This window comes from Pseudophryne corroboree, chromosome 4 (assembly GCF_028390025.1).
Source record: "Pseudophryne corroboree isolate aPseCor3 chromosome 4, aPseCor3.hap2, whole genome shotgun sequence".
NCBI classification, from domain to species: domain Eukaryota; kingdom Metazoa; phylum Chordata; class Amphibia; order Anura; family Myobatrachidae; genus Pseudophryne; species Pseudophryne corroboree.
In genome coordinates, this window is record NC_086447.1 from 179,897,852 (window position 1) to 179,916,988 (window position 19,137).

A 19,137-nucleotide genomic window follows, 5' to 3' on the forward strand; every position below is an offset into this window, starting at 1 on the left:
GTGGCCGGAGAAACGGGGGAGTGGTTGGGCGAACGCTGGGTGTGTTTGTGACGTCAAACCAGGAACGACAAGCACTGAACTGATCGCACAGGCAGAGTAAGTCTGAAGCTACTCTAAAACTGCTAAGTAGTTTGTGATCGCAATATTGCGAATACATCGGTCGCAATTTTAAGATGCTAAGATACACTCCCAGTAGGCGGCGGCTTAGCGTGTGTAACTCTGCTAAATTCGCCTTGCGACCGATCAACTCGGAATGAGGGCCTACATCTATAATGAATACTTAATTTCACTTTTAAAGAGATGAATGAATAGACCCCTTAATGTTGGTTCATTTTGATGACTTAATGAAAATGTGTATCTTTTTATTGGTTATTTGATTTATTGAGTTATCTTTATCCATTCCTATGTCTTAGGTGAAATCTGAACACATTTAAGGTCACATTAAGGCAGAAGTTCAGAACAGTCTTCACAAACATCCAAATGCCACTCTATGGGCCTGATTCTGAGTGGGACGCAGCAGCGATGTGGGCCGCAATGTTTCTGGTATGCACATGCGTCTGAGCTGCAACGCGCATGCATCCCAATTCTGTTCGTCCAGAGTCAGAGCTAAAATGTTACACACATGGTAGCAGAAATTTATGGGGTGTTCCTGGGCAGTGACTGGGAGGTAACAGGAGGGCGGCCTGTCAGATACAGAGAGATGTTACGTGTTATGGGAGTGCAGAAACATGTACATGGGAGGCCATATTCTGATGGGTAATCTGTATTTGCATGGGGCTGGTGTAAGTTTCTATGGTGTATCTGGTGCTGCATCTAAAGGTGCACCAAGTGGTATTACAGCGTGTATGGACACTGACAGCGGGCGTCTCAGCCCTTGCACATATGGAACACGAATGTACAACAGGGAAGGACTTTGTAGCGCCATTTGCAGAAAGTCAGTGACGCGACTGCAGCAAAAGATGCAGATGACACAACGGCATCTGACTCAGAATCACGCTCTATGCTGTGTACATGTGTTTAGGTCTCTTTACAAGTGCAGTCAAAGTGCATCTTTTTGAAACATGTCCTTGTGACAAAAACAAAACGTTACTATCTTATCCCAGCCAAATCTTGTGGAAGCGACGTCTCATGACGTTTACAATGGGCTGCATATAATGTCTGAGCTGCATTGCTGTGCATTATTCAGACATACAGAAAGAATCTGCTGCAGCACACAGCAAGTTAAAGCATTTTAAAAACACAAAAATGTACTTATTTGGTGATTTTTTATTTCTACATCTATTTACATGTTTTAATGGTGTTTGAATCACATGTTAAACACAAAGTTTTAGATACACTAATTAGTTAATTACCCGGCATACAAGTTTTTAACAATGTACTAATCACCTTTTTATCCAATAGGTTTATATTTCCTTTCTAACAAGATGATTTCAGCACACCGTGATTGCGGAGACCGGCACTGTACAGTTTACTACAAAATGTGTCTGTACTACTGTACCAAGAAATAATCCACTCTTCATATTTTATTAATTCATTAGAAGTAAAAATGTGTAAAATAGACTTACCTCAGCAAATCCATAATTACTAAGCACTCACTGTATTTATTATTATGCAGAAACTGTAGTCCACAGCTGTATCATACAGAAAAAAGTTATACAGGGTGAGGCAAAAAAACGCCCAGATTTTAAAGGTTAGCAAAAAAAGGCATGCTATTCAAAATGTTAGTACATAATCTAAAAGTGCATGGGGGATCCCAGCAGTCAGAATACAGATGCTGGAATCCTTAGACTACTCGGGTCACTAATAGGGTCACCAGCCCAGCGTTGCGATCCCGAACAAATATCCGTGGTTCACCGGATAGGTAAGCCACGGTGGGGGGGAAGGTTGTTAGGCTGCAGGGGGAGGATTAGCGTTAGGCTGTGGTCCTGGGGAGTTAGGTTTAGGCTGTGGGGAGGGGGGATTAGGGTTAGGCACCCCCAGTGAGGGTTAGAGGGAAGGTTAGGTTTAGGCTGCGGGGTGGGGTGGGGTGGGGTGGGGAGAGTTAGGCACCACCGGGGAAGGTTAGGCTTAGGCTGCAGTAAGAGAGGGTTTGGGTTAGGGAGCCAGTGGGGAAGGTAAGTATACCTATTTTCACCTGTCGGGATTCTGATCATCAGGATGCCGCGGTCTGTATTCTGACCTCTGGAATTGCAAACCACCGGCATTTCAAGCGAACCCGTGCATGGATACAGTTTATTTTGAATTGGTTTTGAAAATAATATCGTCCAGCTGATCGCCTTCATTTGTGATACACATTTGTAGTAAGTTTTGCATCACCCGGTGTTATTGCTGCAATTTCCTGACGAAGCTCACTTTCATATGTCGATTACTCCTTTGCTTCCTTACATCTCAGCTGTATTGTGTACTGAGAACTGTGATGCTAATTGTTACCTGTGCTCTGTTTTAGTTTTCTGTGATGTTAAGTTCTGTGTACACTGTATTGTTCTAATGTGCGTTGTATGTGCAGTGCTGCAAAACACTTGTGGCACCTTATAAATAAATTGTAATACTACTAATAATAATAATAATAATAAATAATTTGTCTGGCTACGTTAACAAGCAGAATTTTTATTCCTGGGTGGAAAACAATCCTCATCAGCTTCATGATGGGTCTTTACACAGCCAACGGGGCCATCTGACAGCTGAGGTCTATAAACATCCACCAAGAACCATTAATGAACTGAAAGCTGCTATACGCCAAGAAATGAAGATATCATATTTAAAACCAACTGAAAGTAACTTTGGGGATCATTCAGACCCGATCGCACGCTGCCTTTTTTGCAGCCGTGCGATCGGGTCTGAACAGCGCATGCATGCGGGCCGCAATGCGCAGGCACGTCGCTGGCCGGCGACGGGGGTCGCCAGACAGCGAAGGATTCTATGAAAAAAGTGATCGCAACGGTGATCGCAAGAAGATTGACAGGAATAGGCCGTTTGTGGGTGGCAACTCACCGTTTTCAGGGAGTGTCGAGGAAAACGCAGGCGTGCCCGGCAGTTTCCAGGGAGGGTTCCCGACGTCAGCTCCGTCCAGGATCACCGCAGCGGCTGAGTAAGTCCTGAGCTGTGCAGAGACTGCACAAGCGTTCGTACCACTGCACAGCGATTACCTCCTCCCCTGTAGGCGGCGACTACCTGATCGCTGCAGTGCAAAAAATAGCCTGCTAGCTATCAGGTCTGAATCACTCCCTTTATTCCATGCACTTTTAGATTATGTACTAACATCTTGAATAGCATTTACCATGCCTTTTTTGTTAACCTTTAAAATCTGGTAGTTATTTTTTGCCTGCACACAAGAGGACGGAGGAGCCGCAGATTGCTAAAAACTATTCTGTTGTATGTTTATATATATATATATATATATATATATATTTTTTTTTAGATGATTTTACACACAAGAAAGATACATATACAAAAGTAATTTCATAACATTTATTCCGAATATTTTGAAGTTTCCAAGAAAGCTGAAAAAGTCTCTAATAAAGAAGAAATTGCCTATCACATATGAAGAAGAATACAGCACAATGCAATCCACGAGCTAAGAAGAAGATTACCTCTGCAGTAAGTCGGCAGTATCTAGAACAGGAAGCCTTACTCACGATATAGAAAAACCTTGCTGTCTGACATAAAAAGAAGAGCTCGGCCTAGTTCTAATCTGCTTCTTATCATTTGTACAGGAGCTGGTTTTACCAACACAACAGAAGAATGGACCGGGACGTTGACGCAGAGCAGTTTCTATAAAACAGTGCAGGGTTATTGCTAGGCAACCATGCAAGAAAAAAAAAAAAAAGAGCAAAACATAATAATGAAAACAAAGAACAAATCTAGTAAATTCTTGTTAGAGAGATTTAACCACTGGGCTTTGATTACTTTGTTTCACAACACAAACATTGTAGACACTCAATATCCCTATCAACGGATAAATGATGCATTATATACGTACGTCTCCTAACTCTACAGGTAATGCCTGCATACTGTTCAGACGGTAACATTGCTAACACAAAAAGAGATTTTGCCAAGAATTCTATGATTTCCAATAGGTTTAACCGTTTAACCCGTTTATTGCCAGAGAAGATGGAACGCTACTCTTGCAGAAAACGGGTTGATTTCACAGCTGTGTAGAACTGTGCCCCAAATAATGCATGGAATGAATGAATCTCGCAACAGAGAAACCGGTGTTAAATTCATTTTTCTTTTTCTTAAAAATAATTAGTCAGTTTAATAATTCATCCATTTAAAAGATGATTGCACACATCTCCTGACATCTACCAGAAAAGAGCAGGGCAGACTACAAATCCTTTGTTTTAATTAGCGTCACGAGAGGTTTGTCATCGGGGCTATAATCTTCGTATGTTACTGGTGTTGCGTCATACATGGCAGGACGAGACTTTTTCCCAAATCTGAGAGAGAAAACAATAATACATAAATTAGTGAGCAGAGCACTTTAATATTACGCAATTGCAAGTACAAGAATAGTAGACAACCAGGGGTGGATTAAGGGAGGGGCGCAGGGGATACTGTACCCCAGGCCCCCTTCTATCAGGAGGGCACCCCTGGCTGGAACACACTGCCATCACCGGCTCTCCCTATTGTGCAGCAGCAGAAGGAAGAACCAGGCAGCCAGAATGTGTGCAGTGCAGGCAGACACACAAGTTTATCAGGTTTCTTGAGCTACCGACAAAGCTTCCCGTCCAGAGAAGAGAAAAGAAGGAGGGAGAGGGCTGGGATTGATGTGTCTGAGTCTTGAGTAACCTGTTATTTGATGAGATCAATCGGCATTGCAGAAAGAGGCACACCAAAAGTCCTCCCGAGTCCTGCGCCAGTGTGTAAGTAGTACACCATTGGTTTAAATTTAATATGCACATTCTAGTATAACCCCTCAGCACACTGCTGCACCTGCACTGTTCAGGCCTATAGTTGGGAAGGGCAAGTTGATAAGTCGAGACGGTATAGACAACATATGGAGTGCCCCCCCTTCCCATCTTAAGAACCCCGGGCACCCTAAGGCTTTGGGCCTAAGTCAGACCTGATTGCAGGAGAAAACATTTTCTCTAATTGGCAAAACCATGTGCACTGCAGGGGGGCAGATATAACATGTGCAGAGAGAGTTAGATTTGGGTGGGGTGTGTTAAAACTGAAATCTATATGGCAGTGTAAAAATAAAGCAGCCAGTATTTACCCTGCACAGAAACAAAATAACCCACCCAAATTTAACTCTCCTCTGCACGTGTTATATCTGCCCCACCTGTAGAGCACATGGTTTTGCCCATTAGAGAACAATTTTGCAGCTGTGATCAGGTCTGAATTAGGCCCTTAATCCGGCCCTGAGATGATTTTGCCAATTGTGACGTTTATTACACCATACAGCAAATTGCAGATAGACAGTACAGGTGGTTTTGCTTATGGCGTTAGGCATTAATGGGTTAATTCCTGTATGTCATGTAAAAGATAAGAAACTGCCAATCTACCAATTTAACCTCCAAAACATATATTTTTTTATTTTTTTATTGTAATCCCCCATTCACAATTTTAGATTATTATATGTGAGACCTTTCTACCACTCATTAATACCATTGCCAAAGGAAGACAAGTTTCTGGGTAACGCCCACAAATTAGATGTTACATAGGAAGCTTGCACTAGTACTTCATGACTAAGCATACTGAGGACAAGATACACTGTTGGAGAGCATACATGGTGATTCGGGTGTAGTACTGCTGACCGGCGGTCATGAGACCGCCGGTCAGTTTACCGACGCTGGGATCCCGGCAGCATACCGATGCCGGGATCCCGGCGGGGAGGGGCGAGTGCAGCAAGCCCCTTGCGGGCTCGCTGCGCTTTCCCACTCTATGGGTGTCGTGGACACCCACGAGTTGAAATAGTCCCTGTTGGTCGGCATGCCGACCATCGGGATAGTGAGCCGTCGGGCTGGTGGAGGAGGTCATGTGACCGTCGGTCAGCTGACCGGCGGTCACATGAATACCACCCAGTGATTCTGGTGTTGTGCAGACAAGCCATTGTTACAGTATAGCAGATAATGCCAGGCAAAGAGATGTCACCTGATTGAGAGACATGAAGTAAGTATATTTATTATGGAGCACTTTTCAAAGTCACCACGTTTTGGCTAGTTTTGGCTGATAAATTTAAAGGTGCAATAATATTAAATAAAAAATACACCTGGTGTCAAGGACAAGCACATTCACCAGTCCAAAGCTGTAAGTAACCTCACCTCTCCTCTTCAATTATCCCTTTAATAGTTCAGGAGGCACCTATTGGCGGGTTTAGGGGTGAGGTCGCCCCTAGGCACAACAGTAATGCACCCCCCCCCCAGCACCTTCCTAATTGTATTATTTTTATTGATTTGTTATAAGCCCTCATTTGATGATAGCCTATTTAAAGGAATAAAAAAGCTACTTACAATGGCATTTTTTTATTTTAAATTTCTGTATACATATTTACTAAGTAGGACAGCTTACAGGGGCAGTATGTGTACTGGATTCAGTATGATACACCGGTGGCTGTGATGCCGGCCATCAGTATACTGCATTCCGGACACCAGTATGCCGGCAGCGGGGCGAGCGCTAGATAGAAGGTTCTATTCTCCCTCTATGGGTGTCGTGGACACCCATACAGGGGGAATCACCTACCGCGCCGGTATACCGGCGGCGGTATGGTGCCCCCATCGGTATCCTGGCGTCTGTATTGTGACCAGCGGGATCCTGACGATCAGTATGCTAACCGCATACCCTCTTAGCTATGGTTATTGAGCCTCTGGCTTACCTTCTACAGGCCAATCCTGCAGCTAAAGGGCTTAGAGGTGGCTCACGTGATGACAAGACCGCACAATACGTGGATATCTTGCTTTTTATTAATGAATATGACAAGTCTATGCCTAACGTCCATAACATTATAAATACCTTTGGTAGCTACTATGGACTATTAATTCATTGGGACAAATCCTGCATTATCCCCCGCAAGGGTGACCCTCCGAGTACTCCCTCAATCCCCTCACATTAAAATGGGTGGACTCATTTAAATATTTATGAGTGTGGATAACCAATGAGTTCCAACAATATGTTTCTTTAAATATTACACCACAGATAACTCTCCTCCGCTCTCAAATGGTGACCTGGGAGAAACTGCCATTGACCATCACTGGTTGAGTTAACCTAATTAAAATGGTTTTACAATCCAAACGACCTTTAGTATATATACCCTCTGGAATTTATCACAATGAGGGGAGGTTCCATTTGGAAGGAGGATTAGGGTTAGGCACTAGAGGGGAGGGGGTTAGCCTTAGCCACCAACCCCGAAGTCTTAGCCTTAGCTGCCACCCTCGGTGTCTTAGCCCTAACCGCCACGCAGACAGGTTAGGGTAGGGGACAGGGCAGGGGTAAAATAATTACCCTGCCCCCTGTCGTTATTCTCAGTGTTGGAATGCCAGTGTCGGTCATGCGAATGCCGGCATCCCGACAGCCGGATCCCATACCGAACCCGTTTGGAATGGTTACAGGATAACAGTAATGAGTCAACTGTGAGATGAATATAGGCTCCCAATAAGAATAATTTATCATTACTAGCAGTTGTGTCTATCCCTGGGCAAATAGTTTGTGGGGGACGCTCATACACAGTGTGTGGGGGACGCTCATACACAGTTTGTGGAGACGATCATACACAGTTTGTGGGGACGATCATACACAGTTTGTGGGGGACGCTCATACACAGTTTGTGGGGGACGCTCATACACAATTTGTGGGGGACACTCATTCACAGTTTGTGGGGACGATCATACACAGTTTGTGGGGGACGCTCATACACAGTTTGTGGGGGACGCTCATACACAGTTTGTGGGGAACACTCATACAGTTTGTGGGGGACGCTCATACAGTTTGTGGGGGACGCTCATACAGTTTGTGGGGACGATCATACACAGTTTGTGGGGGACGCTCATACAGTTTGTGGGGGACGCTCATACACAGTTTATGGGGGACACTCATACACATTTTATGGGGGACCCTCATACACAGTTTGTGGGGGATGCTCATACGCCAGTTTGTGGGGGACGCTCATACACAGTTTGTGGGGGACGCTCATACACAGTTTGTGGGGGACGCTCATACACAGTTTGTGGGGGACGCTCATACACAGTTTGTGGGGGACACTCATTAACAGTTTGTGGGGACGATCATACACAGTTTGTGGGGGACGCTCATACACAGTTTGTGGGGACGATCATACACAGTTTGTGGGGGACGCTCATAGACAGTTTGTGGGGGACGCTCATACACAATTTGTGGGGGACACTCATTCACAGTTTGTCGGGGACGCTCATACACAGTTGGTGGGGGACGCTCATACACAGTTTATGGGGGACGCACATACACAGTTTGTGGGGGACGCCCATACACAGTTTGTGGGGGACGCTCAAACACAGTTGGTGGGGGACGCTCAGAGGCGTCACTCACCTCTGTGACACCCGGTACGGCAGCGAGGATAAAGGGGGCGTGGTTTCACTGGAATGGGCGTGGCTTAAACAGAGGGGTGGGGCTTCGCGGGCGGAACCCGTTTTTAGCCCATTGCAAGCACGAACAGGGGCGGGGCTTTGTGGAGGGGCTTTGTGGAGGGGCGGGGCTTCGCGTCCCGACACCCGTTTTTTTTTTCCCACTGGGGGATGTGGGAGGTGAGGGCTGACTCTCGGGAGGTGCTGTCCCTGCAGTGCTGGCTGCTACACAGTTACAGGAGCCGAGTGCTGCACATAATATAACAGTGCAGCACTCGGCTTCTGTCACTCTGCAGGAGCCAGCATTTTGGTGTCACCCCTCGGCGGGTGACACCCGGGAGCGGGCCGCACCCCCCGCACCCCCTTGTGACGCCACTTGGGACACTCATACACAGTTTGTGGGGGGTGCTCGTACAGTTTGTGGGGGACGCTCATACACAGTTTGTGGGGGGACGCTCATACACAGTTTGTGGGGGACGCTCATACACAGTTTGTGGGGGACGCTCATACACAGTTTGTGGGGGACGCTCATACACAGTTTGTGGGGGACGCTCATACACAGGTTGTGGGGGACGCTCATACACAGTTGGTGGGGGACGCTCATACACAGTTGGTGGGGGACGCTCATACACAGTTTGTGGGGGACGCTCATACACAGGTTGTGGGGGACGCTCATACACAGTTGGTGGGGGACGCTCATACACAGTTGGTGGGGGACGCTCATACACAGTTGGTGGGGGACGCTCATACACAGTTTGTGGGGGACGCTCATACACAGTTGGTGGGGGACGCTCATACACAGTTGGTGGGGGACGCTCATACACAGGTTGTGGGGGACGCTCATACACAGTTGGTGGGGGACACTCATACACAGTTTGTGGGGGACGCTCATACACAGGTTGTGGGGGACGCTCATACACAGTTGGTGGGGGACGCTCATACACAGGTTGTGGGGGACGCTCATACACAGTTGGTGGGGGACACTCATACACAGTTTGTGGGGGACGCTCATACACAGGTTGTGGGGGACGCTCATACACAGTTGGTGGGGGACGCTCATACACAGTTGGTGGGGGACGCTCATACACAGTTGGTGGGGGACGCTCATACACAGTTGGTGGGGGACGCTCATACACAGTTGGTGGGGGACGCTCATACACAGTTGGTGGGGGACGCTCATACACAGTTGGTGGGGGACGCTCATACACAGTTTGTGGGGGACGCTCATACACAGTTGGTGGGGGACGCTCATACACAGTTGGTGGGGGACGCTCATACACAGGTTGTGGGGGACGCTCATACACAGTTGGTGGGGGACACTCATACACAGTTTGTGGGGGACGCTCATACACAGGTTGTGGGGGACGCTCATACACAGTTGGTGGGGGACGCTCATACACAGGTTGTGGGGGACGCTCATACACAGTTGGTGGGGGACACTCATACACAGTTTGTGGGGGACGCTCATACACAGGTTGTGGGGGACGCTCATACACAGTTGGTGGGGGACGCTCATACACAGTTGGTGGGGGACGCTCATACACAGTTGGTGGGGGACGCTCATACACAGTTGGTGGGGGACGCTCATACACAGGTTGTGGGGGACGCTCATACACAGTTGGTGGGGGATGCTCATACACAGTTGGTGGGGGACGCTCATACACAGTTTGTGGGGGACGTGCATACACAGTTTGTGGGGGACCCTCATACGCCAGTTTGTGGGGGACGCTCATACACAGTGTGTGGGGGACGCTCATACACAGTTTGTGGGGGACGCTCATACACAGTTTGTGGGGGACGCTCATACACAGGTTGTGGGGGACGCTCATACACAGTTTGTGGGGGACACGCATACACAGTTTGTGGGGGACGCTCATACACAGTTGGTGGGGGACGCTCATACACAGTTTGTGGGGGACGCTCATACACAGTTGGTGGGGGACGCTCATACACAGTTGGTGGGGGACGCTCATACACAGTTTGTGGGGGACGCTCATACACAGGTTGTGGGGGACGCTCATACACAGTTGGTGGGGGACGCTCATACACAGTTGGTGGGGGACGCTCATACACAGTTGGTGGGGGACGCTCATACACAGTTGGTGGGGGACGCTCATACACAGTTGGTGGGGGACGCTCATACACAGTTGGTGGGGGATGCTCATACACAGTTGGTGGGGGACGCTCATACACAGTTTGTGGGGGACGTGCATACACAGTTTGTGGGGGACGCTCATACACAGTTTGTGGGGGACGTGCATACACAGTTTGTGGGGGACCCTCATACGCCAGTTTGTGGGGGACGCTCATACACAGTGTGTGGGGGACGCTCATACACAGTTGGTGGGGGGACGCTCATACACAGTTTGTGGGGGACGTGCATACACAGTTTGTGGGGGACGCTCATACACAGTTTGTGGGGGACGCTCATACGCCAGTTTGTGGGGGACGCTCATACACAGTGTGTGGGGGACGCTCATACACAGTGTGTGGGGGACGCTCATACACAGTTTGTGGGGGACGCTCATACACAGTTTGTGGGGGACGCTCATACACAGTTGGTGGGGGGACGCTCATACACAGTTTGTGGGGGACGTGCATACACAGTTTGTGGGGGACGCTCATACACAGTTTGTGGGGGACGCTCATACGCCAGTTTGTGGGGGACGCTCATACACAGTGTGTGGGGGACGCTCATACACAGTGTGTGGGGGACGCTCATACACAGTTTGTGGGGGACGCTCATACACAGTTTGTGGGGGACCCTCATACACAGTTTGTGGGGGACGCTCATACACAGTTTGTGGGGGACGCTCGTACAGTTTGTGGGGGACGCTTATACACAGTTGGTGGGGGATGCTCATACACAGTTTGTGGAGAACGCTCATACACAGTTTATGGGGGACGCTCATACACAGTTTATGGGGGACGCTCATACACAGTTTATGGGGGACGCTCATACACAGCTTGTGGAGAACGCTCATACACAGTTTATGGGGGACGCTCATACACAGTTTGTGGGGGACCCTCATACACAGTTTGTGGGGGACGCTCATACACAGTTGGTGGGGGATGCTCATACACAATTTATGGGGGACGCTCATACACAGTTGGTGGGGGACGCTCATACACAGTTTGTGGGGGACGCTCATACACAGTTTATGGGGGACGCTCATACACAGTTTATGGGGGACGCTCATACACAGTTTATGGGGGACGCTCATACACAGCTTGTGGAGAACGCTCATACACAGTTTATGGGGGACGCTCATACACAGTTTGTGGGGGATGCCCATACACAGTTTGTGGGGGACGCTCATACACAGTTTGTGGGGGACCCTCATACACAGTTTGTGGGGGACGCTCATACACAGTTGGTGGGGGATGCTCATACACAGTTGGTGGGGGACGCTCATACACAGCTTGTGGGGGGCGCGCATACACAGTTTGTGGGGGACGCTCATACACAGTTAGTGGGGGACCCTCATACACAGTTTGTGGGGGACGCTCATACACAGTTTGTTTGGGGAAGCTCATACACATTTTATGGGGGATGCTCATACACAGTTTGTGGGGGACGCTCATACACAGTTTATGGGGGACGCTCATACACCGTTTGTGGGGGACGCTCATACACAGTTTGTGGGGGACGCCCATACACAGTTTGTGGGGGACGCTCATACACAGTTTGTGGGGGACGCTCATACACAGTTTGTGGGGGACCCTCATACACAGTTTGTGGGGGACGCTCATACACAGTTGGTGAGGGACGCTCATACAGTTTGTGGGGGGTGCTCATACACAGTTTGTGGGGGACGCTCATACAGTTTGTGGGGGACGCTCATACAGTTTGTGGGGACGATCATACACACAGTTTGTGGGGGACGCTCATACACAGTTTGTGGGGGACGCTCATACACAGTTTGTGGGGGACGCTCATACACAGGTTGTGGGGGACGCTCATACACAGTTGGTGGGGGACGCTCATACACAGTTGGTGGGGGACGCTCATACACAGTTGGTGGGGGACGCTCATACACAGTTTGTGGGGGACGCTCATACACAGTTGGTGGGGGACGCTCATACACAGTTGGTGGGGGACGCTCATACACAGGTTGTGGGGGACGCTCATACACAGTTGGTGGGGGACACTCATACACAGTTTGTGGGGGACGCTCATACACAGGTTGTGGGGGACGCTCATACACAGTTGGTGGGGGACGCTCATACACAGGTTGTGGGGGACGCTCATACACAGTTGGTGGGGGACACTCATACACAGTTTGTGGGGGACGCTCATACACAGGTTGTGGGGGACGCTCATACACAGTTGGTGGGGGACGCTCATACACAGTTGGTGGGGGACGCTCATACACAGTTGGTGGGGGACGCTCATACACAGTTGGTGGGGGACGCTCATACACAGTTGGTGGGGGACGCTCATACACAGTTGGTGGGGGACGCTCATACACAGTTGGTGGGGGACGCTCATACACAGTTTGTGGGGGACGCTCATACACAGTTGGTGGGGGACGCTCATACACAGTTGGTGGGGGACGCTCATACACAGGTTGTGGGGGACGCTCATACACAGTTGGTGGGGGACACTCATACACAGTTTGTGGGGGACGCTCATACACAGGTTGTGGGGGACGCTCATACACAGTTGGTGGGGGACGCTCATACACAGGTTGTGGGGGACGCTCATACACAGTTGGTGGGGGACACTCATACACAGTTTGTGGGGGACGCTCATACACAGGTTGTGGGGGACGCTCATACACAGTTGGTGGGGGACGCTCATACACAGTTGGTGGGGGACGCTCATACACAGTTGGTGGGGGACGCTCATACACAGTTGGTGGGGGACGCTCATACACAGGTTGTGGGGGACGCTCATACACAGTTGGTGGGGGATGCTCATACACAGTTGGTGGGGGACGCTCATACACAGTTTGTGGGGGACGTGCATACACAGTTTGTGGGGGACCCTCATACGCCAGTTTGTGGGGGACGCTCATACACAGTGTGTGGGGGACGCTCATACACAGTTTGTGGGGGACGCTCATACACAGTTTGTGGGGGACGCTCATACACAGGTTGTGGGGGACGCTCATACACAGTTTGTGGGGGACACGCATACACAGTTTGTGGGGGACGCTCATACACAGTTGGTGGGGGACGCTCATACACAGTTTGTGGGGGACGCTCATACACAGTTGGTGGGGGACGCTCATACACAGTTGGTGGGGGACGCTCATACACAGTTTGTGGGGGACGCTCATACACAGGTTGTGGGGGACGCTCATACACAGTTGGTGGGGGACGCTCATACACAGTTGGTGGGGGACGCTCATACACAGTTGGTGGGGGACGCTCATACACAGTTGGTGGGGGACGCTCATACACAGTTGGTGGGGGACGCTCATACACAGTTGGTGGGGGATGCTCATACACAGTTGGTGGGGGACGCTCATACACAGTTTGTGGGGGACGTGCATACACAGTTTGTGGGGGACGCTCATACACAGTTTGTGGGGGACGTGCATACACAGTTTGTGGGGGACCCTCATACGCCAGTTTGTGGGGGACGCTCATACACAGTGTGTGGGGGACGCTCATACACAGTTGGTGGGGGGACGCTCATACACAGTTTGTGGGGGACGTGCATACACAGTTTGTGGGGGACGCTCATACACAGTTTGTGGGGGACGCTCATACGCCAGTTTGTGGGGGACGCTCATACACAGTGTGTGGGGGACGCTCATACACAGTGTGTGGGGGACGCTCATACACAGTTTGTGGGGGACGCTCATACACAGTTTGTGGGGGACGCTCATACACAGTTGGTGGGGGGACGCTCATACACAGTTTGTGGGGGACGTGCATACACAGTTTGTGGGGGACGCTCATACACAGTTTGTGGGGGACGCTCATACGCCAGTTTGTGGGGGACGCTCATACACAGTGTGTGGGGGACGCTCATACACAGTGTGTGGGGGACGCTCATACACAGTTTGTGGGGGACGCTCATACACAGTTTGTGGGGGACCCTCATACACAGTTTGTGGGGGACGCTCATACACAGTTTGTGGGGGACGCTCGTACAGTTTGTGGGGGACGCTTATACACAGTTGGTGGGGGATGCTCATACACAGTTTGTGGAGAACGCTCATACACAGTTTATGGGGGACGCTCATACACAGTTTATGGGGGACGCTCATACACAGTTTATGGGGGACGCTCATACACAGCTTGTGGAGAACGCTCATACACAGTTTATGGGGGACGCTCATACACAGTTTGTGGGGGACCCTCATACACAGTTTGTGGGGGACGCTCATACACAGTTGGTGGGGGATGCTCATACACAATTTATGGGGGACGCTCATACACAGTTGGTGGGGGACGCTCATACACAGTTTGTGGGGGACGCTCATACACAGTTTATGGGGGACGCTCATACACAGTTTATGGGGGACGCTCATACACAGTTTATGGGGGACGCTCATACACAGCTTGTGGAGAACGCTCATACACAGTTTATGGGGGACGCTCATACACAGTTTGTGGGGGATGCCCATACACAGTTTGTGGGGGACGCTCATACACAGTTTGTGGGGGACCCTCATACACAGTTTGTGGGGGACGCTCATACACAGTTGGTGGGGGATGCTCATACACAGTTGGTGGGGGACGCTCATACACAGCTTGTGGGGGGCGCGCATACACAGTTTGTGGGGGACGCTCATACACAGTTAGTGGGGGACCCTCATACACAGTTTGTGGGGGACGCTCATACACAGTTTGTTTGGGGAAGCTCATACACATTTTATGGGGGATGCTCATACACAGTTTGTGGGGGACGCTCATACACAGTTTATGGGGGACGCTCATACACCGTTTGTGGGGGACGCTCATACACAGTTTGTGGGGGACGCCCATACACAGTTTGTGGGGGACGCTCATACACAGTTTGTGGGGGACGCTCATACACAGTTTGTGGGGGACCCTCATACACAGTTTGTGGGGGACGCTCATACACAGTTGGTGAGGGACGCTCATACAGTTTGTGGGGGGTGCTCATACACAGTTTGTGGGGGACGCTCATACAGTTTGTGGGGGACGCTCATACAGTTTGTGGGGACGATCATACACACAGTTTGTGGGGGACGCTCATACACAGTTTGTGGGGGACGCTCATACACAGTTTATGGGGGACACTCATACACATTTTATGGGGGACCCTCATACACAGTTTGTGGGGGACGCTCATACACAGTTTGTGGGGGATGCTCATACACAGTTTGTGGGGGGACGCTCATACACAGTTTGTGGGGGACGCTCATACACAGTTTGTGGGGGACCCTCATACACAGTTTGTGGGGGATGCTCATACACAGTTTGTGGGGGGACGCTCATACACAGTTTGTGGGGGACGCTCATACACAGTTTGTGGGGGACGCTCATACACAGTTTGTGGGGGACGCTCATACACAGTTTGTGGGGGACGCTCATACACAGGTTGTGGGGGACGCTCATACACAGTTGGTGGGGGACGCTCATACACAGTTGGTGGGGGACGCTCATACACAGTTTGTGGGGGACGCTCATACACAGGTTGTGGGGGACGCTCATACACAGTTGGTGGGGGACGCTCATACACAGTTGGTGGGGGACGCTCATACACAGTTGGTGGGGGACGCTCATACACAGTTGGTGGGGGACGCTCATACACAGGTTGTGGGGGACGCTCATACACAGTTGGTGGGGGACACTCATACACAGTTTGTGGGGGACGCTCATACACAGGTTGTGGGGGACGCTCATACACAGTTGGTGGGGGACGCTCATACACAGTTGGTGGGGGACGCTCATACACAGTTGGTGGGGGACGCTCATACACAGTTGGTGGGGGACGCTCATACACAGGTTGTGGGGGACGCTCATACACAGTTGGTGGGGGATGCTCATACACAGTTGGTGGGGGACGCTCATACACAGTTTGTGGGGGACGTGCATACACAGTTTGTGGGGGACCCTCATACGCCAGTTTGTGGGGGACGCTCATACACAGTGTGTGGGGGACGCTCATACACAGTTTGTGGGGGACGCTCATACACAGTTGGTGGGGGACGCTCATACACAGTTTGTGGGGGACGCTCATACACAGGTTGTGGGGGACGCTCATACACAGTTTGTGGGGGACACGCATACACAGTTTGTGGGGGACGCTCATACACAGTTGGTGGGGGACGCTCATACACAGTTTGTGGGGGACGCTCATACACAGTTGGTGGGGGACGCTCATACACAGTTGGTGGGGGACGCTCATACACAGTTTGTGGGGGACGCTCATACACAGGTTGTGGGGGACGCTCATACACAGTTGGTGGGGGACGCTCATACACAGTTGGTGGGGGACGCTCATACACAGTTGGTGGGGGACGCTCATACACAGTTGGTGGGGGACGCTCATACACAGTTGGTGGGGGACGCTCATACACAGTTGGTGGGGGATGCTCATACACAGTTGGTGGGGGACGCTCATACACAGTTTGTGGGGGACGTGCATACACAGTTTGTGGGGGACGCTCATACACAGTTTGTGGGGGACGTGCATACACAGTTTGTGGGGGACCCTCATACGCCAGTTTGTGGGGGACGCTCATACACAGTGTGTGGGGGACGCTCATACACAGTTGGTGGGGGGACGCTCATACACAGTTTGTGGGGGACGTGCATACACAGTTTGTGGGGGACGCTCATACACAGTTTGTGGGGGACGCTCATACGCCAGTTTGTGGGGGACGCTCATACACAGTGTGTGGGGGACGCTCATACACAGTGTGTGGGGGACGCTCATACACAGTTTGTGGGGGACGCTCATACACAGTTTGTGGGGGACGCTCATACACAGTTGGTGGGGGGACGCTCATACACAGTTTGTGGGGGACGTGCATACACAGTTTGTGGGGGACGCTCATACACAGTTTGTGGGGGACGCTCATACGCCAGTTTGTGGGGGACGCTCATACACAGTGTGTGGGGGACGCTCATACACAGTGTGTGGGGGACGCTCATACACAGTTTGTGGGGGACGCTCATACACAGTTTGTGGGGGACCCTCATACACAGTTTGTGGGGGACGCTCATACACAGTTTGTGGGGGACGCTCGTACAGTTTGTGGGGGACGCTTATACACAGTTGGTGGGGGATGCTCATACACAGTTTGTGGAGAACGCTCATACACAGTTTATGGGGGACGCTCATACACAGTTTATGGGGGACGCTCATACACAGTTTATGGGGGACGCTCATACACAGCTTGTGGAGAACGCTCATACACAGTTTATGGGGGACGCTCATACACAGTTTGTGGGGGACCCTCATACACAGTTTGTGGGGGACGCTCATACACAGTTGGTGGGGGATGCTCATACACAATTTATGGGGGACGCTCATACACAGTTGGTGGGGGACGCTCATACACAGTTTGTGGGGGACGCTCATACACAGTTTATGGGGGACGCTCATACACAGTTTATGGGGGACGCTCATACACAGTTTATGGGGGACGCTCATACACAGCTTGTGGAGAACGCTCATACACAGTTTATGGGGGACGCTCATACACAGTTTGTGGGGGATGCCCATACACAGTTTGTGGGGGACGCTCATACACAGTTTGTGGGGGACCCTCATACACAGTTTGTGGGGGACGCTCATACACAGTTGGTGGGGGATGCTCATACACAGTTGGTGGGGGACGCTCATACACAGCTTGTGGGGGGCGCGCATACACAGTTTGTGGGGGACGCTCATACACAGTTAGTGGGGGACCCTCATACACAGTTTGTGGGGGACGCTCATACACAGTTTGTTTGGGGAAGCTCATACACATTTTATGGGGGATGCTCATACACAGTTTGTGGGGGACGCTCATACACAGTTTATGGGGGACGCTCATACACCGTTTGTGGGGGACGCTCATACACAGTTTGTGGGGGACGCCCATACACAGTTTGTGGGGGACGCTCATACACAGTTTGTGGGGGACGCTCATACACAGTTTGTGGGGGACCCTCATACACAGTTTGTGGGGGACGCTCATACACAGTTGGTGAGGGACGCTCATACAGTTTGTGGGGGGTGCTCATACACAGTTTGTGGGGGACGCTCATACAGTTTGTGGGGGACGCTCATACAGTTTGTGGGGACGATCATACACACAGTTTGTGGGGGACGCTCATACACAGTTTGTGGGGGACGCTCATACACAGTTTATGGGGGACACTCATACACATTTTATGGGGGACCCTCATACACAGTTTGTGGGGGATGCTCATACGCCAGTTTGTGGGGGACGCTCATACACAGTTTGTGGGGGGTGCTCGTACAGTTTGTGGGGGACGCTCATACACAGGTTGTGGGGGACGCTCATACACAGTTGGTGGGGGGACGCGCATACACAGTTTGTGGGGGACCCTCATACAGTTTGTGGGGGACGCTCATACACAGTTGGTGGGGGACGCTCATATACAGTTGGTGGGGGACGCTCATACACAGTTTGTGGAGAACGCTCATACACAGTTTATGGGG

The 19,137-nt window shown here is 50.7% G+C and overlaps 1 protein-coding gene across 1 annotated transcript in view; it reads right to left on the minus strand.

The window, feature by feature from the left end:
- Positions 1 to 3,454: 3,454 nt before the first annotated feature.
- DNER (delta/notch like EGF repeat containing) overlaps positions 3,455 to 19,137 on the minus strand; it is a 493,185-nt gene continuing 477,502 nt past the window's right edge. The window contains exon 13 of the mRNA XM_063915606.1: positions 3,455 to 4,436. Coding sequence (XP_063771676.1) covers positions 4,325 to 4,436 — 112 coding nt within the window. The 3' untranslated portion in view covers positions 3,455 to 4,324. The remainder of the gene's footprint in view (positions 4,437 to 19,137) is intronic.